Raw genomic sequence first — 21,954 nt, 5'->3', positions numbered from 1 at the left:
TGCTGTTGGCTGCCTTTGCTGCCAGGGCACGCTGCTGACTCATGTTCAGCTTGCAGTCTACCAAGACCCCCAGGTCCTTTTCAGCAGAGCTGCTCCCCAGCCAGTCATTCTCCAGCCTGTGTTGTTGCAAGGGGTTCTTCCTTCCCAGGTGTAGGACTTGGCATTTGTCCTTGTTGAATTTCATGAGGTTACTCTTGGCCTGTTCCTCCAGCCTGTCCTGGGCCTTCTGAATGGCTGCTCTGCCCTTGAGCATATTGACTAGCCCCCTTCTGTCTTCTGAGTTAAATGAGTGAGTGTCTCACCCCAGCTATCAGACTTTCTTTGATATTGCTAAACATATCTTTATTAAACACAGCCAAACTTGAACAACTGTACTTACACATCACTGTTTGTGGTATAAACACTGTAATTCAATGATTCAATTGCCATCCATCGCACTGGAAGCCGTCCCTGGAAATTGTTATCAGAGTTGATTTATTAGCAATTATGTTAGTAGTTGGGATAAAAAATTATACTGTACAGATTGTTTACAGTAGTTATATTATTGAAAGCTTAATTTGTATAAGTCAACATTATTAAGTAGAGTTATTTTCTTAGGTGTTCCACAACTTGAGTTGTACATTCAGTTTCCAGGTGTACAGCTCACATTAAACCTAACAAAACTTAGAAATGATCCTGTTTGAGTGATGTCTTGATATCTCTAAGCATTCCTGGTCTATTGACCATGAGCTATTATTCATGGTCTGGATTTGCATGAGGTTTATTAGGCATATAACTCACTGCTTCTGGAATATTACCTCTGACAGTTTCTTCTTTTCTCCCTACAGATCTTCGTATGCCTCTGATCGTCATTTTGTTAACTTGGGCCCTGATCATTAGAATTAGATCACCTCACCTCAGCTGAACAAATTCTGGCATAAAAGCTTAATTTTCATAGCTATGTTCATACACACACATATGCATTCATATATATTTCCATAATATAATTTGCTTGAGTCTCATAACTGGCTTATAAATGTAATTATTTTATCATCATCTATATTAATAGAATTAGTTTTCATTTATATTATATATGAATAGTTTTATAAATGCATATTATAGAATTTGTTTACATACATATTTATAATACTAAACATTTAATATAAATAGCATTTTAATATATGTAATTTGTTATAATAATAGATATAAATATACAGTTTTGTTTATATGAAAATAAGAAATAAGGAAAACAAATAGACTATACTAATTTGGTTTGAACCTTACCATGGTCTTCTTAACATAAATTTCTTGACCTCTTGATAAGCCAAAGTCAGCTATTTTTGCAACATAGTTTTCTCCAACCAAGATGTTCCTTGCCACCAAGTCTTGATGAATAAACTTAAATTAAAAAAATTGAAATTATCATGGTAGCCATGAGCTTTGCATATATTAATTCTATATTGAAAACTGTAGACACCCAAAACCAAAGGAAAACTTTTGTTTTTTATTAATTTTTGGCAAAAGAAGAAAGTAGTTACACTATCAACTGTAAGTTTCTAATATTTCTTACATGATTCTCCATGATGTAATATTTGAAGTGGGCCAAATGACCCCCCCCCCAAAATATGGTTGTCTATCAGGCAGGAAGTATACAGAAGGTGGAAGCAGGGACAGGCTACCTGGAAGGAATATGGAGACACTGCCCAAGCATGCAGGGATGGAGTTAGGAAAGCCAAAGCCCAGCTGGGACTGGAACTAATCAGGGATGTGAAGGGCTTCTGTATGTACATCGGCAGCAAAAGGAAGGCTAAGGAAAACGTGGGACCACTGCTTGATGGGGCAGGGGGCCTAGTGACAAAGGACATGGAAAAAGCTGAGGTACTCAATGACTTTTTTGCTTCAGTTTTCACTGGTAAGGTCTGCTCTCAGGTCCCTGAATCTAGTAGCAGAGTCTGGGAGAGTGAAGCATTACCTACAGTAAAGGAGGATTGAGTTAGGGAGCACTTAAGCCATTTGAATATATACAAGTCCATTGGACCAGGTGGGATGCATCCAAGGATGCTGAGAGAGCTGGCTGATGCCATTGTGAGGCTGTTCTCTATCATCTTTGAAAGGTCATGGCTACTGGGACAGGTTTCTGATGACTGGGGAAAAAAAGCAAATTTCACACCCATCTTCAAGAAGGGCAAGAAGGAGGATCTGGGGTCCTAGGGCTGGTCAATCTTACCTCAGGCCCTGGGGAGATTATGGAGGAAATCCTCCTGAAAGCCATTTACAAGCATGTGAAGGACAAGAAGGTGACTGGGAACAGCCATCATGGATTTACCAAGGGTAAATCATGCCTGACCAACCTGATTGCTTTCTATAATTAAATGACTGGCTCAGTGCATGAGGGGACAGTAGTGGATGTTGTTTACCTTGACTTTAGCAAAACCTTTGACACTATCTCTCATAGTATCCTTATAGTCAAATTGGTAAGATATGGACTGAATAAGCAGATTATAATGTGGGTGGAAAACAGGCTGGATTGCTGGGCCCAAAGACTTGTGATCAGTGTTACGAAGTCCAACTGGTGTCTGGTCACTAGTGGCATCCCTCAGGTGTCAATACTAGGTCCAATACTGTTTAATGCCATTATTAAAAACCTGGACAACAGGACAGAGTGCACCCTCAGCAAGTTTGCAGGTGATACCAAATTAAGGATAGTGGTGGGGTTGATATTCTGGAGGGCAGGGTTGCTATTCAGAGTGTCCTCGACAGACTGGAGAAAAGGGCTGACCGGAACCTCATGAAGTTCAACAAAGGCAAATGCTAAGTCCTGTACCTGGGACTTGTACCATGCAACAGGACAGGCTGGGGGCTTACTGATTAGAAAGCAGCTTTTCAGAAAAGGACCTGGAGGTCCTGGTAGAGAGCAAATTGACCATGAGTCATCAGTGTGCCCTTGCAGCAAAGAAGGCCAACCACATCCTGGGCTATATTAGCGAGAGTGGAGCCAGCAGGTTGAGGGAAATGATTCTTCCCCTCTGTTTGGCACTTGTGAGACCACATCTGGAGTGTTGTGGTCAGATTTGCATTCCCCTGTACAAGAATGACATGGACATACTGGAGTAAGTCCAGCAGAGGGCCACCAAGATGGTTGGGGGCTGGAGCATGTGGAAGGAGGCAAGGCTGATAGACCTGGGTTTGTTCAGCCTTAAGAAGAGAAGGTTGGGGGGAGGGAGTCTTATTGTTGTCTACAACTACCTAATGGGAGGGTGTAGAGGAGACACAGACAGACTCTTCTTCTTGGAGGTGCACAGTGACAGGACACAAGGCAATGTATACAAGTTGGAATATGGGAAATTCCAATTAGATATTAGGAAAAAAATTTTACCATGAGGCTGGGCAAACACTGGAACAGGGGCCCAGAGAGGTTGTAGCACCTCCATCCTTGGAGATATTCAAAACTTGACTGAACACAGCCTTGAGCAACCTGCTCTAACTGGCCCTGCTTTGAGCGGGGGTTTGGAGACCTCCAGAGGTCCTGTCTGACCTATATGATTCTATGATTCTAGAAGCTAAAATTTCAAACATTTTGATTTCATTAAGATACATAGTCTCTAAAAAGAAATTGTTGTGCTCTCAAAAGGCAGGGAGTTCAGCACTGACCTGTTTCTGGCTTAAGTAGTCCATCCCTCTTGCTACATGTGCTGCAAAATGCAGAAGTTGCTGAGAAGATAGTGTAGAGGCAGTACTGTTGGTGATAGCAAATGCTGGGTCTGTCTCTAGCACTCTGCTTTTCCGCAGGAACTCCAGCAGATTTCCATGGGGGGCATATTCAATAGCAAGGTAAAGATACCCTAATGTAAAAATCAGAGCAATAATTAGTACATCACAAGGTAAAAAGATGATCAGTAATAGTATTTGTGCATTTCCATTACTGTAGGTTAAAAAAAAAACAACGGATGAAAGGAAAAATATCAAACACTATAATTTCCAGATACAGAAAAGAAGTTAGAGCTATTGGTGGTCATCAATTTCAGAAGGATTCTTGTGGTTTTGTAGCTCCATACCCAGGTTTGTTTGGCTTTTTAATAGAAATGTTGCAATTCACAAGGTCACAGAAAGGAACTGTATATGACATGCTCACAAACCAGTGGTTCTATATGCTATATTATTTCTTTTATAACTAACTTTTTTAATACATGTACCCAAAAGTCTCTTACCCTGATGTTCACACGCTCCCAAAAGATTTATGATATTGGGATGATGACCAAGTTTACAAAGAACTTCAAGTTCTCCAGCAAAGTCTCTGTGATCATCTTTTGAGGCATACTCTGGAAATCAAGCAAACATGCATTTTTGTTTTTCTTTGAACTGAATTTATGATGATATTGTTGTTAATTATGATGACTTTGGACTGCCTGGGGTACTACTGCTTCATCCCTAAAGAAAGAGGAAGACTCTAAGATACATCAATCTTTATAAAATATTAATGTTTTTTCAATTAAAATGAACCATGTCTGTAGCAGCCATCTGCACCAAAAAAAAGCCTTAGCGCACCACACGTCATTTCCTCTATTATTTGAGAATGTAGCATCCTATAGCAGATCATGCAAATCTAGGAGTCTAAGGATTCTTCCTGTTGTGTGCTGTTGATCATATCTGCCTATACGCAGAACCCGGTGCTTACCTTTGTTGATCATCATATTTAGAGTCTGTCCTAATTTCCTTATATAATTACCTAGAGAATTGTAAGAAAAAATATCTCAATTCTTGTAGTATTCTAGTTATTGTGGGTATTTCTGGATCTTGGCAATCATGCCCATTAAGTACAAAGTTAAGTGATCCTGATAGTATAGTGCTATCTGAACTACTAAAGTAAGGCAAGATGAGCAAATTTTGTGCCGCAAGGTGAGCTCTGTGCCACATCACTATGAAATATATCTTTTAATAGCTCCCACACAGCAGATAAACTTACACATGAGGTTCAGTGCTTACTACTACAGTACGAATTGAGCAATAAATAATAATTGTTAGTAATTAAAAGGAAATAGAATTGTTACTTCACATAGCAGAAATACAACCCTCAAGACAAATCTTGCTCTGATTACAGATGATATGATTTCAAAATTAATTTGGAGTATTGAGTATTTAAAATTATTTTAGTGGGGGGGCTATTAAGCATTTGTTATGATAGGGCAGCACTTGGCAGGAATAAAATAACAGGTCTTCAATCTCAAAGAGTCTGTGATTTTTACCAACCTTTCATCCTTTTAATTGCAGCATCCATGCGTAAGCCATCCTTTTTAATTCGTGCTTTAAGGACTTGCCCAAAGTTACCCTCCCCAATCACATCTTGAAATTTGATGTCATTCCACTCAAGAACTGGATAGACAGTGGGATCTGGGCTGCTTTTAGCTTTCCTGCTTAGGGTGAAAGTACCTGCATTAAACTGTACAGTTGGCTCTTCCCTCTGTAATGGAATTAAGCAAATGACATTAGCTGTGGTTTATATCTTACTGAGCAAATCTTTGATTACACTGACTGTATGCATGTGCATTCACTGTGTACAAATACAGAGCCTGATCCATCTCTTGCTTACATTGAGTGAAGTAGAACTTATGCCTATTTCCGACACTGATTGCATCAAGCACTTGTGCCTAGAGCCACCAATCAGGCTCCTAACTTGTACTTTTGTAGATTTAGGCCTCCTGAACGATTTTATGATCATCTTGGAGACTGAAGGGGCTGAGCAAAAACTCACAGGTAAAAATGCTTTCAGAACCAGTTTTAAGTTTCAAGGTAAGATCTAATTCAAATTAGGATTGACCGAAGTCTATGCCAATCAGGCTCAATAACAAGAACGAGGAAATAAGAAACATGGTATGAAAAGACAGAGAAAATTATCTTCTTCAGTATTTGAGGAAATATCTCCACTTCAGTCATACATGCCCATGGAACACTTCTGTGGGGAAAATATTTTGAGGACAAGGCAGAGCTATGGAGGATGATGAGACCAACATGAATAACCACACTGACACAGGAAGACTGGAAACCCACCACCACATTTTGGAAGGCCTGAGCCATTCTGTGCTGGATGTTGGTTCGCTTTAATTTCAGTATGATGAGAAAGGCCAGGAGGACTGTTATACAGGTCATCCCCGCTGAGCCAAAGATAGCAATAAGCAGCATTTTATCTCCTTTTGATTTGTATAGAGCTGTTGAGAGAGGAAAAAAAGGGGTCTTAATTACATCCAGTTAATCCTGGGAGAGCTGTGAGTTAGTATATACCATAGGTAAATACTCTCATCTTACAGACAAACAGTATAAATGCATGGAAATGTATCTATTTGCTTTCCAAAAATGGCACAGATGTTGGATGGTCTGATTTTTAGATGTCTGAGCACCTGCAACTGCCCTTGTATTCAGTCAGAGCTGAGAACATGCAACTTCTCTGCAACTTGAGTAAACTTAATAAAATTCACTGGCTAGTGTAATCTAGAAGGTCAAATTCAGTGATCCTTACTTATCCTCAGCTCCATGAATTTATTGACTGTTGGGCACCCACTAGTAGAGACACACAAACACTGTATGTTGTCATTTCGCCAAGGCCATGCAATGAGCTGAGGATCAAACTCTGGGGCTGTTCTGTCTGTGTGTGATGTGTGTCAAAAATCAGAGCAAAATCAAAGTAATAAAAAAATTAAATATTAAAATTTCTGTTCATCTAGCTAGTCTATACCACCTGCCCTGGTTTGTGCTGAGTCCAACATGCTGGAGTGACCTACCTTTTGTTTCTGGAAGAGTCTTCAATTCAGAAGATGTGTTTGGGTTGCTCAAGCCAATGTTGTTTTGGGCACTAATCTGGACCTGATATACAGTGTTTGGCTCAAGACCCTTGAGATGATACTGAGTAATGGTGGTATTCTTTATCATAATATTGATGTGGTTGTATTCAGCTTTGCCATAAATTTTGTAGCCGATGATGATGGAGGAGATGGAACGTCCTTCAGGAGTTGTCCAAGAGATGACTGAGGATGTGTCTGTGGTGTTAGAAAACTTGATGTTGTATGGTTCAGGAGGGATTCCTATGAATAAACACACACAAAATATCCTAGCATACATCCACTCTTTTCTCCTTCACTCAGTGGAACAAATACTTTCCTTAATGTTCTTGCTGTCTTAAATGGAATCAGATTTTTTTTTATAAGCTATGAAAAATGAATTAAAAAAAAAAACAACTTAATGTGCTGTATTGTCACCAATATTGCAGTACTGCATACTTCCAGCAGCGGTCCCAATAGCATTCAGTATGCATCTGTTCTTGGAAAAAGAAGTGAATGTTCCAGGCAGTACTGCAAGGACAATATGATTGCCTTTGAATTAATGCAGAGCAGTTCATTTACTTCTATATTGAATTGTCACCCCCGTGTGATTCCAAGATTACATACTTTCCACTGCTGCAGAGGATTATTCCCTGTCAGGCTACAGGCTGTTTTAGAAAGGAAGGAAATCAATACCAGTATTCCCAAAAATTTCATCAGGAAATCATCAACAGGATTAAGACTTTGACTTGTGGCTACACCCACAGCTGCTAAGATAAGTATCTTCTCTCAGAAAAATGTACCCTAGTCATTTGGGTTTTTTAGTGCAGGTTGGCATCAGAGGTCAGGTAAATAGTGTATGACAGCCATTGATATTTCTGTAAATATGTGCAGGGCCTAAGTCAGGGTCTCAGTGAGGGCTTCCTCACATGATCTTTAGGGATTAAAGAAGTAGTCCAGAGCCACATTACTGAGTAGTGCACCTCTCCAGTGTATGGTATTGGCAAGTGGTGCTTGTCAGGCAGGCACACTACCTCTGTGAGCAGCCCTCAGGGAGAGGGTCTGTTGTGCCATTATGAAAGGATACTATTCTTACCACTTCCTATGCACTTTGGGAATTCAAACATGCTTATTGACCTTCAGTGCAGCACACTCAATTACCCTTCTTTCTCAGGGTCTTGAAAACATATTGCATCTTCTCTAAGTATCAACTTTTTCAGTATTGACATAACTGAATTGACAGGGCCTGAAGATTTTTTTAGAACAACAAAATAGCTTGGAGTATAGAACTCTATGAGTTCATCATTCTAAGGTGAAAAAGCACCTAAGTGAGTTAGAAGCATGAATCTCACTGAAATATAGAAAGCCTGGGCATCCAAGTTTTCTGTTTGTTTTTTTCCAATTTTTGGAAAACATATTCTTAGTGCCTGATAATTCCCAGGATAATAATTTGTTTGGTCACTTAGCTTGCCCTCTTAAAAATAGAATCATAGAATCATGTAGGTTGGAAGGGACCGCTAGAGGTGTCTAGTCCAACCTCCTGCTCAAAGAAGGGCCAATTAGAGCAGGTTGCTCAGGGCCTTTTCCAGTCAAGTTCTGAAGAGCTCCAAGGATGGAGATCCCATAACCTCATTGGGCCTCTGTTCTGTCATTTGACCACCCTCATGGTGAATTTTCTTCCCTAATATCTAATTAGAATTTCCCATGGTGCAGCTTGTGCCTGTTGCCTTTCATCCTGTCATTGTGCACCTCTGAAAAGAGTGTGGCTCAGGCTTCTCTATTCCCTCTTATTAGGTAGTTGAAGATAGAAATAAGATCCCTCGTCAGCCTTCTCTTCTCAAGACTGTATAAACACAGTTCTCAGCCTCTCCTTGTACGTCCTGTGCTCCAGCACCCTAATCATCTTGGTGGCCCTCTGCTGGACTCGCTCCAGTATGTCAATGTCTTCCTTGTACTGGGGAGCCCAAAACTGGACACAGCACTCCAGATGTGGTCTCACAAGTGTCCAATAGACCTGATGGCTACACTCTTGCTAATACAACCCAGGATGTGATTTGCCGCCTTTGCTGCAAGGGCACACTGCTGCTGCTGCTGCTGCTGATGATGACGACGATGATGATTAGTGGTCATCAGAAACTGTGTGTTACCAGAACAAAGGAGGATTACATTTAATGGAGTCATCAAATGATAGTCAAATTCTGATCATTGGGGGAAAAGGAAGAATTAAACAGAAGGAAGTGAATCAGCTACTTACTGTCACTGAAAGTCCATGCATATAGGTGGTTGCTCCATTCTCCTTGGGACCTGGTGTTCACCCATACCCTGCACACATATTGCTGCCTGGGCTCAAGGTCTTTAATGATCAGAGTGGACACATTTCTTGGCACTTGGGTGATAACACTGTTCTTACCACCATTGTCATTCACACTCTTCCTTTCTACCTCAATATGAATGTCATCCTCTGTCCTAGGTGTTAAAGGATGCCATGACAAATTCAGTGATGTCATACTTTTCAGAAGGAGAATGAGACCTTCTGGTGGAGGAAGACCTTAGAGAACCCACAGTGAGAGAGGGAACATTATTTTATGTCCTTTGGATATTTGCACACCCATGCTAGTATTAATCAAGAATCTGGTTCTGCCTGACTGATTTAGTGCCTGCTGGTTCCAAATGAAGCCATCATTCTAATGTGGTTCTCTAGACCTAGCAGAGACATGGATTGCTGCTGAGGCAGCATGCTCAGCACAAGAAGTGAATGCTTTGTTCTGTTTATCTGGGACACTGGAAATGGTTTTAATGGCATGATGTATCTTTTTCTCAGGCAATGGGATATGAGCTTTGTGGTACAGAGGAATAAAAAGAGGAAGGTTCAAAAACAAGGGTCTGATATGCTAGCTAAAATAGCTGGTCCCAATCACATGCCTTCTCTCAGAGTGACAAAGGGAACTCCTCCTCCCCCCCCCCCCCCAAATTTGGCAACAATTACATGAGTGACTCTTAGATGTTGATAGGCTCAGAGTACCTTATCAACAGTCCTTGGTGTGGGTGTCAACAAAAGGGTCCCTTCACTGGACCAATGATGTAAAGTTCACTTTTTAGCCATGAGAAGGAGCTAGCTCTTTCACTCGTTAGATAATTTCTACTGGAATGTTCATTTATTTTGTATTTCAGTATTCAATTCGGGCTGTATCTTCAATGAACTGAAAGTTTTTCTGCTTGTTCAAACATTTTAATTTTAAAAATAAACTGATTAGTATTGAGAGGAAGGACTGGCATACAGAACTGATCTCTATCCCCAACACTACTGCATGTTCACTGAGTAATAAGTATCAGGCAAAATATCCAAATTTTCCATTCCAGGTTTTCCCACCTACAAATCAGGGAGAATAATATCTATCTATCTCCCCTAGATGAGGTGCTTTTTTTCCCCTTCTCATTTTTCTTTGCTTTGCCTGAGATTACTTTCATAGGATCTGAATAGACTTTAGATTAAGCCCTTTCTCTGTACAAATGAAAGTGTTCCATCGGAGTTCAGGGAACACAGAGAAGACTAGATGAAACCTTGCCTTTTTGAAATGCCAAGATCATGACATACCAAGCGCAGCTGTTGTGAAGCTGGCCTCTGGTCCAGGATGGCCTTTTCCACCTTCCCCCTGCCGACTCAGCTGAACACAGAACTGATACTCTGTTTCTGGTTCCAGATTATCAAATCTTTTGGTTTTTCCTTTTACTGAGAACAAAAGGAGAAAGGAACAGTAAAGCCACATGCTAAAAGTGATAAGGAAGAAAAGACTTAGAAAATATTCCTGAATCACAGTATATGCAAGGTAAGACATTCAAGCTCTTCTGTTGTCTACACACTCTAGGACAAGCTATTTAGAAGTATAAATTACTTATTATTAATGAATATAGCATAAACCGTTTGTGGCCACTGGGCCCAGATCCAGCCCAAGGGATGTTTCTATCTGCTTTTCCTTCACAGTAGAATGAGCCTGATTGCTCAAGCAGTGTATATTGACAAAGAGCTGACCACTGCCTCCTGTGCATAGCCCAGCACTTCAAGGCCAGACCGCCACTGCCACATCCATTTGTGGAGAGCAAGGTGTGTTGGAAGCATACCTTTGCTTGCCCATGTGTGTGACTCAGCAATTAAAGCTGCTGTCACACAGTATACAAGGAGAAGCAGGCCAAAATCTGGAACCTGACCCCAGTGTGTCCAGATTTTGGACTACCTTGTTTATTCATTATTTATTAAAGCCCCTATAATGTTTCCCATAATGTTTTAGGCCTTGCATGGAGTCATAGAAAAACATGGCTGTTAGAGATCTTCTAGTCCATTTCCTAACACAGGCAGACTCACCTTTACCTATACCATTCCCGACAAATGGTTTGTTTAAGATCTTATTTTTAAAGACTTTCAATGATAGACAGGAAGGCAGATTATATATGTTCCAGGGAAGCTCTGTAGTGCTCCCTACTTTTGAAAACCTGGTATCTGAATGAGAGTTTTCAGCAGCTGAGCCCAACAGTGAGGGGTATTTATTTTAGGGCAGGAGTGGGGAACCTTTTGGTTACTGAAGGTCAAATAGACCTTTTTAATAACTTGGTATACCACATCCACATTAACATTATACACTAATATGAGAAGAGTCACATGGCCAATCATAAAAGAGCCAAGGGTAAGAGCAAGCACCACATTATAAATATGTTTCAGCATGCAGATGAAGTTTGTGTTTGATGGAATTAAGGAATCGCCTCTTACCTTCCACAGATAGCCAGGACTGATCGTATTTTGCTGGCTTGTACAGGAGTTCTGTTGACACAATGGGTCCATCTCCAAGATGGGAATCAGCATTGATATTAATAATGAGAAAATTATGTCCACTGTCTGTCAGCCTTGGGGCATATTGCGGCACAGGAGGAACTGAACAAGAATGAATGCATTAAACCAGCCTTTTAATTCCCTGTATCAGCAAAACTCTGGCATCTTCCTAGATTTACAGGAGAATGGGAGAGAGTCTTTCAAACTCTTGCAAAGTAGACAGAGGTTTGTACCCTAAAGCTGAAGGTTTAGATCTTTCCCAAAACACTTGTGTTTTCTTTTACTCCATGCCATCACATTTATTTTTCAATACACATAATCAGGCTGCTGCTTATAACAGGCTTCTGTTCATATTTTGAATGTAGATATTTATTAAGACATTTTCCTGAAGTGCAGAGAATAGAAAGCCCTGCCATGTTGGATTAGCTTATAAACCTCCTCCCTTAAAAGTAAAGAGGCAAAAACATTTAAAGTGATCTTCAATCTTACCTTTAACTGTAACTTGGAATAGCTTCTCTGTCATTCCTGCTACTGTCTGAACACTGCAGACCCAGGTTCCTGTGTCACGAGGCTGGATTTGATTAATAGTAAACATTGCCTCTGAGTGATTGCTGGTAATAAGTAAGGAAGGCTGAAATGGCAAAACACATACAGGACCTGAAAAACATGGGCATTTGGGAATATGCCCCATGTCACTTTTCTCTCAATTTAGGAACTCATCTAGAGTTCAGTGATGTCAATTGAAAAGCCCTATGAAGGTCCATTTCATATATTCCTGTTGTGTTTCCATTCAGGAGTTCTTCTAGTGTAGATAAGGAAGCCCTGATAACTGCTGGATTTGACCATGCATCTCATTTCCTCATGTGTTAGTCTACAGTTTTAGTATTCCTATTGTCATGGTCCTGAGTGCATTCCCCCTGTCTAGGAGTTTAGCTCTCCCTGCTCAAGGCCAGCTGGCTGGTAACAGCTGTTGTGAAGAAAACAAGAAGAAGCTTCAGCAGAGGCTCCCCTCCACACTCCCCTCCTTTCCCTTGGCAGCTGCTTTTAAACTGAGGATCTCTCCCTGGCCCTACCTGAGCCACACTGCAGCTGCATTGCAGCTATGTCTGTGCCTGAGATTGTACCTCCCTCATTATCGACCTCAGACCTGCCTCATCACTACAGACTTGCCTGGTGATCGCTGGACTGTGGCTGACCCTGGTTACTGTCTCCAGATCTGATCCTGACCCTGACTTGCTGGCTTGACTTCCTGGCTCCTTGTCGGTGAGGCCACTGCTCTGCCTGACTTGCTGTCACCCTCAGCTCCTGGCTCCCCTTCACTTGTGGAGCAGCCTGCCCTTGCTGCTTCTTGACACTTTTTTATTCTTCACATAATGAATATAACTTTCATTCACAATATTCTGTCCAAATAATCACTACTTCAGAGACAGAGGTCGGTTTCCACTCTATTTAGTGACAAAGTTTACATTTTTATCAGCTCTTTATATAGGAAGAGCACTGTAAAATGAGGCTAACACCACAGTAGATATGTCATGGCCATTTTTCCACTTTATCCAAAAATTAAGACTTATTTCTGTTCTCATTTTTGAGAATTTCAACATAGTCAGACTTATTTGTTGAACAGTTCATGGATCATGTGTTGTTCATGAACCACTCATCTAAATTATTTGCTGTTTATTATTTGGGGGGTTGGGGTTTTTTTTTTTGGCTGGCCCTCTAAGTCATGTGGATTCCTGATGTGTCCTGAATTTTTTTAATAGGAAGACAGAAAATAAGAAATAGCAAACATGAATAATGTGGTCATCTCAGAATACTGGAATTTCACACTTCATGCCTGAAAGGCATAGTGTGCAATATTTATAAACAAAAGCAATAAACATAAGAAATAATAGAAAGTAATTAATCAAGGACCTACCTTAAGGACAGTTCCATCTTGTTTCAAAAGTTTAAACTCTTCAGATTTAGGAAGTGGTTTGCCAGTAGCTATACAAAAAGGCTTAAACTCTACACCAGAATTGAGTTCCACAGGTTCTAATAAATTCTCTATCTGAGGTGAAAGATCTGCTGAACCTAGAGAAGGTATACAGTATTTATAATGTCATCTTTAGAAGAGAACTTTAAAAAGGTAGCTCCAATCCAGATTTAGGAATATAATGAACACACATACTGGACATCATAGACAAGGTGTTCAATTCTCCCCTCACTCACACAGGCATACACAAGGATGAATACCTCAGCCTATAATAAAAGAAGCGTGAAATCAGGAGAGGATAGAATCGTCTGGTTCAATTATGGCCTCACTTTTCCCACTCTTTTTGAGCATGAAAGCTTCTAAAAGCTAACAGCAGGTTTGTCACTTTCTTTAACAAGCAGGAATAATAGATGCTGAGGGTACTTTATAAAATATTGTGTGCCAACCTTGCCTGAATCCCAAGAGTGCTATGAGATAGCAACCATTTAAATTCATCACCTTCTATTCAGTTCTGCAGGTTTAATTCTCCTAGAGATAGAGCCGCTCTGAACTATAGAGTTGTCCTGATGTCTCAGTATCATGAGGTAGATGGTGTATGAGTATATGCACCTGAATAAAAGGTAGGCAATGGTAAAGCACCATGAGCCAATTCAAAGGTTGATCATTGCAGACCACATGTGCAACTTTTACTTGCGTCAGTGAGTATTGTAGTCATCCCTTGATGTTAATGTCAGTGTCAAAGCCTATGGAGTAAGGGGTGCAAATCTACCTCTAAAGAAAGATGTTAGATGTAACTCTAGCATACCAGATGGTGCAGAGGTTGTCAACCACTGCCTTACAACAAAGGTGTGTGGATGTGCCCTGGGCCCTTGTAATGAAACAGACAGTGTGGGGATATCAGCCTTTAGTGGAAATGCTATACCAGCATGAAGATCAGTTTCAGTCACACTGGAAAAAGCCATTTACTACCATGTTACCTTGCTTTACCTTCTTTTTCACATTGCAGACCATGCCAGCCAAGGGAGCAGATGCAGCCCTTAAATCTGTCGCATGTTCCTCGACTGTGACAATTACACTTGAGTTTACAATCCGATCCATAAAAACCAGGTTTGCACTCTGCAAGCACATGTGTTCCTGGTAAGTGTAATGATACTAGAAAATGTCTTCTATTAATTCTAAATCTCATGAATCAATTCTCCAATACAGTTTACTTCCCCCAGTTGGGCTGAGTTTGAAACTGTAAGTGTTAACATTAAATCATCAACAGACGATCCTGAGAATCTATTAGAACTAAAAAAATGGAGCAAGTTTGTATCCATGTTTGTCATTTTTAGGCTAGATGTCACTATGGAGGCATCTTCAACCCCCATTGTTGTTTCACTTGCACTGCAGTAGTATCCAAAGGCTTCATTAGCGTTATGACAACACTGAGCACCATGGTACACAGTCATAAAGGAGGATGTACTTCATGTCCCAAATAGATTACAGTCTAATTAAATCAAACAAGGCTGACCATGATTAGTATTTTGCAGCAGTGAATATATATATAAAAAAATATTATATTATCCACATGATATAACAGATATATAATACAACAGGACCCTGGATATTACAGAATTTTTAACATCTCAGCAAAACATCAATTCATTTTGTAGAATAATTCAAATAATTTGCAAATCTGTTGTAACCTTCTTATGAGGAGCTCATGGCTCCTCCTAGGTGGATAAATATTCTTGTCTCTCTTTTACAGATTCAGAAAATTCCTGGCTTTGATCCTCCATTGTTAGTTCCCTTCTGTATTTTCCATGTGCTAAGCACTAATGACTCTTCAGTATTCTCCATATTTTTTATTGTACCTTTATCACATTCCAGTCCCATCCATCCTGCGGCACAAGAACAACCATATGGATCTGGTAAGCAGAACATATAGTATTTGCAGCCAGAGTTTTCTTTACAGGTCTCTTCACACGTTCTGCCAAATGTATTGGCTCCACAAGCTATTAGGGGGAAGCGGGGGGAAGAATGGCCCAACAGCATTAAGTCCACAAAAGAGCTAATACTTCCAATGATACAGCCTTAGGCAACAATAAAGATAAAGTAAAATGAAAAAAATAACTTTTTTTTACCCTCCAAATCCTAACATCCATAACACCCTAAACCACTGCTGCACTAATGGTAATTTCAGGCAATAGAAACAAACATAGTTTTTCTCCCTATGTGCTGCCTGCTCCAATTATCCCAGAGTTCAAACTAATTAGCACAGATGCAGATATACACTACCACAGCTATACTGCTAATGCCCCTCTATAGAGATGCCCTTGGCTTTGAGAATGCACCAGCTTGTTCAGAGATAGCCTGGAGATCTCTAACACAGGGCTGCATTTCCCAATAGCGATGTACCCTTAAGACCTTATATTCATCCTCTCTGTCAATAGAATCTCTTTTGGAAGGGGAGAGGGACAAGCTAAATCATAACCATAAGAACAGACATACTGGTTAAGAGCAAGGGTTCATCTTGCCCAACATTGTCCTGTCTCCAACACCGGCCATAAATGGACGTCTAGAGAAGAATAAAACAGAGCAAGCATATTTGATACTTCCCTCTCAATACTCTGCCAACCTCCATTACTGTGTACAAATAAATGAGCAATTTACAAAAAGAATGTTTGCTTACCTTTCTCACATGTTTTTCCCATAAAGCCTGGAGGACAGATGCATTCCCCAGTATCTTCATGACAAATGCCATTGTTCATGCAAATAGGGCAGCGAGAGCTACAGGTAGGGTCCCATTTCTGAGCTTCACACCCTTTTATTTAAAAGTATAATAGAACATGAGTTGTTTTTCTTATTCAATAACAAACTAATCAATCTGTAAAATTCCTTTTGATTAAGACAAGTGGTAAAGGCTTTGATATATAGCAATGTGATCCATGAGGATGCCCAAAAGCCCTGGCCAACCGACCTAATGTAAGGAGACACTTCATTCATTATGGAAGTGCCCCCCATTTTTGGAGCAGAACTGTTTCACAGTACACAAAAACACTACGCAACATCTTCAAGGCATGAACTGAAAATCTCTTCATTTTTTTGAAACTAGAGGTAATTTTTTTAGGTTGGAAAATTTTGTTTGGAAGTTGGCAAAGATATTATGCTTAATAATTCTATTCTTGTGACAAGGGCCCAAGACCTACAAATCCTCCAGACTTCAGCATTCTGGTTCACCTCGAATTTATTGTGCTTATAGTATGCCATTAGCTTATAGATCAGCATCATCAGCATGGTGCCAGTATCTGGCAAACCATTAAATTTTCTGTAACAATATTTTTCTCAAAAGTATATTAGGCCAATTTCATATCCTCTGTATCTTTACTGTCTTCATTGGAACTTTATACCAAGGATCAAACAATTGGGATGCATTTCTGGTAAACCAAGAACAGTCAGTATCAGTCAGTTCTAGTGCCTGTTGTGAGTTCTTTCCTATTCCACAGTTTAAAAAAGTTACCACTATTAATCCTGCCAGTGCCAGTTTTGACACTGATTCACTAGAAGCAAAGATCAGGCTCTAAACTCCATTATAAGAACATATGACTTTCTCATGCAAATTTTTAATTTATTCCCTCAGACACTTTTGAAGTCAGTGGGAGGTGAGAGAACTCAGTAATTTTCAATATTTGAACAGTAACAGTTTCTTATATCATTGAAAGTAGTCTTCATGAGTAGTATAAGGACAACATTTCTCCCAGATAAGAAGTGACAGGTGCCCTGCCCCCAACTTCTAGTGGAAGCCCTGCCCCTACTGGTGGTCACATGTCCCACTTGCCCCAGAAGTCCCTCCCCTCTTCCAGTCACATGATCTGTTTATTCCATATCTTTTTGCCCCTGGGGGCCACCATTTTATAAAACGTCGCACCCCACGTGTTCACAGACTGCCCTGTGATTGGCTGGCAGGACCAGCCACCCCCTTCCAGTTTACCCAGAAGTACGTCAGAACAGGAAGCCCACAGGGGCTACCATTTTGCTTCAGACACAATTTTAAGGTAGGGAGCTGCCATTTTGTAAAAAGTCATAACCCATGTGTTTTCATACTGCTCTGTGTTTGGCTGACTGCCATTTTCTGGCACCATCATACCGAACATGTTCTCAGACAGCCCTGTGATTGGCTGGAAGGACCAGCCACCTCTTCCTGTCTACCCCAGAAGGATGTTAGAACAGGAAGTCCCCTCCTACTAAATACACAGGGACTGCCATGTTGTTTTAGCACCCATTTTTGCAGATAGCCACCATTTTTGACAATGTCATACCCCATGTGTTTTCAGGCTACCCTGTGATTGGCTGGCAGAACTAGCTGCCCCTTCTGGTTTACCCAGAAGTATGTGAGACCAGGAAGCCTCCTCCCACTACATATGTGTGGGGGGGGTCACCTTTTTTGACGACACCATACCTCACATGTTTTCGTACTGCTCTGTTACTGGGGCAGCCTTTGGGCTTTGCATGGTGCCGCAAGACACAGGCAAAACACTGTCTGCAAAAATGGAAAACCAGAACAAAATGCCAACTTCAGAAGAACATGTGTGTGGGGACAATAAGGAAAAGCCCCAAAGGAATTCCACATGCAGCAGTGGGAATGGCCAATCCAGAGGCTAGGCAATACCTGGAAGAATACAGATTTTTTAATTTAAATCAGGTATACACTACAAGAAGCTTATGAAGTATTTGTTCAGGGTGTAGAGAAATTTTTTGATGATTTACACCAGCTGTTTGAACCTGGTGATTAAGCTCAGTTCCATCTTGAAGCTGTCAGCGTGCACAACTCTATATTCTCCCACTAGTAATTTAAGCAATACGAATGTGGAGAAATTTTTAGACTGGGTCAGTACTCTCCTGCAAAGTAAGAGAGAGCTCTGTTTTGATCATACTTTCTGCCTGGCTATCATTATTGTAAAAGCTGTTGCGGGTGGGGTATGCAGAACCCCACAGTCTATCCCCCATTCTAAAATTATAGCCAAAAAGTGGCACTATTTAACTGAGCTAAATAGCAGTGACAACAATCTCTGTTTTGCTGGGAGTCTCTCAGTGCTTACAGCAGTGAGGGATCTGACAGATGCAGACTGTTGTACAGGTCTGGGGAATGTTTACAGAGGCACGAGACCCTGGCTATTAAATGAATTGATTTTTTGGCTATGATTTTCTGTGAGAAGGGCAAGACCTCTGTGGAAAAGCCTCACAAATGGCTGGAAGTGGGGAATGTGCTATGGACAGATCTGTAACATAAACCAGCACCAGTGCTTCATGCCCGTGATCACCAATCCAGAAGCAGGGCAGGGCTACATTATCTATGCCAGGGAATGTATGCAGGAAACTGGGCCACATGTACCAAATTGCACTTTTGCCATGGAGTTAGCTCTGGATGCCCCTTGGGATGAAGAAGAAGAAGGGGTGGAAAGGAAAACTGAAGGAGAATGGGAGTTAAAAGGGAACACATGCCTCATGGACTTTATTTGGTTGTTTAGGGAGACAGTTTTGGGGCTACACTTTCATAGTGCATAACACCAAAAACCATGTTGACTATGTTGACCTGCCAGGCCCTCTGCACCCACAGCGATGAAGAAAGCGCCCTTGTGGGCACCCGGCGTGCCCCAGAACTGAACAGGGCCTGTGAAATCTATGAGGGCTGGCATTTCGAACAGAGGGGCAGCAGCCTTTTCTCACATTATATAAAACCACACCTCCGCCAGAAGCAGGAAGCTTCAGGCTGCCCGGCCTGGTGCACAGATGATGACAAAAAAGCTAAATATGTTGAAAATTACAGGCAGAAAGAAGACATTGTTTTGCAGCCTGAACATATTAAGAAAAACCCTGCCAAACACCAAATTGCCGAACTGTTTTTAAATTCTCTGGGGGAAAAATTTGGGCAGAGATCCAAGCTACCCAGCACCACCATTGTAAGAGAACCAGATGAATTGTATGGTTATCGCTTTTTTCTGGCTTATGATGTGTCCTCCTGTGATTTTACTGATGAAGATGTGGCCGCTGTCTCGTGGAAGCACGCCAAAGGACGTGTGACCCTAGAGTGCAACACTAACATTTTTATAGCTTGCTTCATTACTGCATATGCACACCTAGAGCTTTACGATCTCTTAGATGCCCTGTGAGACCATTGCCTTTATCATGACAAAGACTCTGTGATATTCGTGAGTCATCTGGGGGATTGGAACCCCCCACTCGATGACTATTTAGGCGAGTTGATGAGCGAGTTGCCACCAGATAAGCACATTACTGAGATTGTGTCATCAGGCCCCGAATCCTACAGCTACTTGCAGTCTGGAGGAAAGTGTTGTTTAAAGGTTAAAGGCATCACTCTAAATGCAACAAACAGAAAAGGTCAATTTTGAAGCACTGAGGGATCTCATGTTGGATTATGGCATAAATCCAGACAGTGACGACCCTAGAAAGATCGTGATAGGGCAGCACTCTATCGTCAGGAACAAGCAGAAGCGGACGATAGAAACTAGGCCCCTCCGGAAGGCACAGAAGGTAGTCTATGACAGAAGGTTACTGACTAAAAATTTTAACAGCCTCTCCTATGGCTTTTGATGAGGGGCATGCGCTGGAGGCACCCCTTTCCCGCTATTCTGGCAGGGCCTCGCAACTGTGGGAAAAGTTATTCTGTAAAAAGTCTTTTGGGGAATGCCGACCGCTGGCTTTCTGTTATGCCTGAGAATACTGTGTGGTGTTACAGTTGTTGGCAATCGTTGTATCAGGAACCACTCTGTAAATAGCCTTTTATCAAATATATGGAGGAATAACCTGAAAGTCTTAGTGATAGCCATTTATTTCCCCCTAATAAAGTAAACATGGCTGTGATCGATGATTTGATGAACTCTGCTTGTGAGAGTGATGAAATTGAGAAAGTTTTTACCAAGTATGCGCATCACAGGAATCTTAGCATCCGGTACATTGTCCAGAATGTTTTTTGCCAGGGTAAAAAGAGCCGCACCATCGCCCTGAACACAAAATATATGGTGTTATTTAAGAACCCCCCCCCCCCCCCCGAGATAAGCTCCAGGTTGCGTCCCTGGCCAGGCAGATGGATCCTGGCAAGGTCCAGTTCTTTTTAGAAGCGTTGAAGATGCTACGCAGGCACTATATGGGTACCAGGTTGTCGATTTAAATGCTTCTACGCCTGAGGCTTTTAGGCTAAGAACTGGCCTTTTCTGCCAGAGCAGCCAGCTATTTACATATTGGAGGAAAAAAAAAAAAGACTGGTGCTTGGGAATAAATAGAGAGGAGCCGGACTGACACCCTGCATTGCTATTGGTGCAGACTCGGGAGCATGATGTCCAGAAGATGATAGAAGCGGAAAAGCCCCTTGAGCCTCCTGAGGACCCCGACCCTGTTCAGGAAGTGTTGGATAATGTGTGTCCACGGTATAGGAAGAATGCACAAGTGCTCCTAGGTAAACTAGGGCAACACAGACATATTTCTTCTTGGGACAACCAGGGAAGTTTTGCATACAAAGGAGATGCCATCAAGGGGGTCCAGCCTGCTCAATTTAGTCTGAGGCGTCTTTCAGACTCATGCCCCTTCTAGCCTGAGAACACCTAAAGGCTGGAATGTTTTTATGAAAGCCGTGGCTGCAGTGAATGTCCTGTCTTCTGTCATGGGTAGGACAGTGAACTGGGTTCTCTGGGAACAACTAAAGGTGACTGAGGAGGACCGAGAAGCACCACACATACCACCTAAGAAGAGAAAGATACCTGAAGCCCAGTGGTTCACCCTGGAAAGTTTGCTGTTGAAAATAAATATTCATAAAAACCTTTAAACTTTGTTGTCTGTTGTGTCCATTTAAAAAAAACATGTTGGGAGGGTGTGGGGGTGTGTGTGGGGGAAGGTTAAAGAACACACACACACACACACACACACACACACAGCCCTTCAGTTGGGTTGTAAGTTTTATTTGCATAATACATTTATGAAAATGATTGCAAGAGATGCAGGTTGGGGTCTTTTGAAACATATTTTGAGTAGCCACGGTCATGGGGAAAGCTCCATATTCATTTTTTACAAAATGCATCACCATCTGGTCATTTTGGACTAAAACATTAGAATACAGTTTTAAAGGCTGTTCAAGCAATACCCCCTTGTTGTGGTGATGTAGGAAAAAGATGCAGCGGTATCCGCAGGCCATGGAGAGGGGATGTTGCAGCTACTTCCTCTGGAAAGCAATATCCATAGTGCTGCATTTTAAAAAAGATAAGATGTTTTCAGGAAAGAGAACGCTGTTTGGTGGGTAGCCGTACGAGTCAAAAAACTCTGCGTGGTTCTGATCTGCCAGGAAAACTGCCAGCCAGTGCTCTCCAGGCTGGTTATGT

General features: G+C 41.3%; 1 protein-coding gene across 1 annotated transcript in view; it reads right to left on the bottom strand.

Annotated features, from left to right (window-relative positions):
• Positions 1-375: 375 nt before the first annotated feature.
• Positions 376-21,954, bottom strand: part of LOC135324356 (angiopoietin-1 receptor-like) — a 71,231-nt gene continuing 49,652 nt past the window's right edge. The window contains exons 5-19 of the mRNA XM_064500412.1: positions 16,257-16,388; positions 15,439-15,579; positions 14,570-14,698; positions 13,526-13,680; positions 12,100-12,241; positions 11,551-11,712; positions 10,384-10,518; positions 9,043-9,336; positions 6,753-7,052; positions 6,025-6,182; positions 5,227-5,437; positions 4,188-4,298; positions 3,631-3,821; positions 1,264-1,377; positions 376-450 (exon numbers count right to left, since the gene is read on the bottom strand). Coding sequence (XP_064356482.1) covers positions 376-450; positions 1,264-1,377; positions 3,631-3,821; positions 4,188-4,298; positions 5,227-5,437; positions 6,025-6,182; positions 6,753-7,052; positions 9,043-9,336; positions 10,384-10,518; positions 11,551-11,712; positions 12,100-12,241; positions 13,526-13,680; positions 14,570-14,698; positions 15,439-15,579; positions 16,257-16,388 — 2,450 coding nt within the window. The remainder of the gene's footprint in view (positions 451-1,263; positions 1,378-3,630; positions 3,822-4,187; positions 4,299-5,226; positions 5,438-6,024; positions 6,183-6,752; positions 7,053-9,042; positions 9,337-10,383; positions 10,519-11,550; positions 11,713-12,099; positions 12,242-13,525; positions 13,681-14,569; positions 14,699-15,438; positions 15,580-16,256; positions 16,389-21,954) is intronic.

This window comes from Dromaius novaehollandiae, chromosome W, assembly GCF_036370855.1.
Source record: "Dromaius novaehollandiae isolate bDroNov1 chromosome W, bDroNov1.hap1, whole genome shotgun sequence".
Lineage (NCBI taxonomy): Eukaryota > Metazoa > Chordata > Aves > Casuariiformes > Dromaiidae > Dromaius > Dromaius novaehollandiae.
This window is presented reverse-complemented; position numbering and strand designations above follow the sequence as displayed.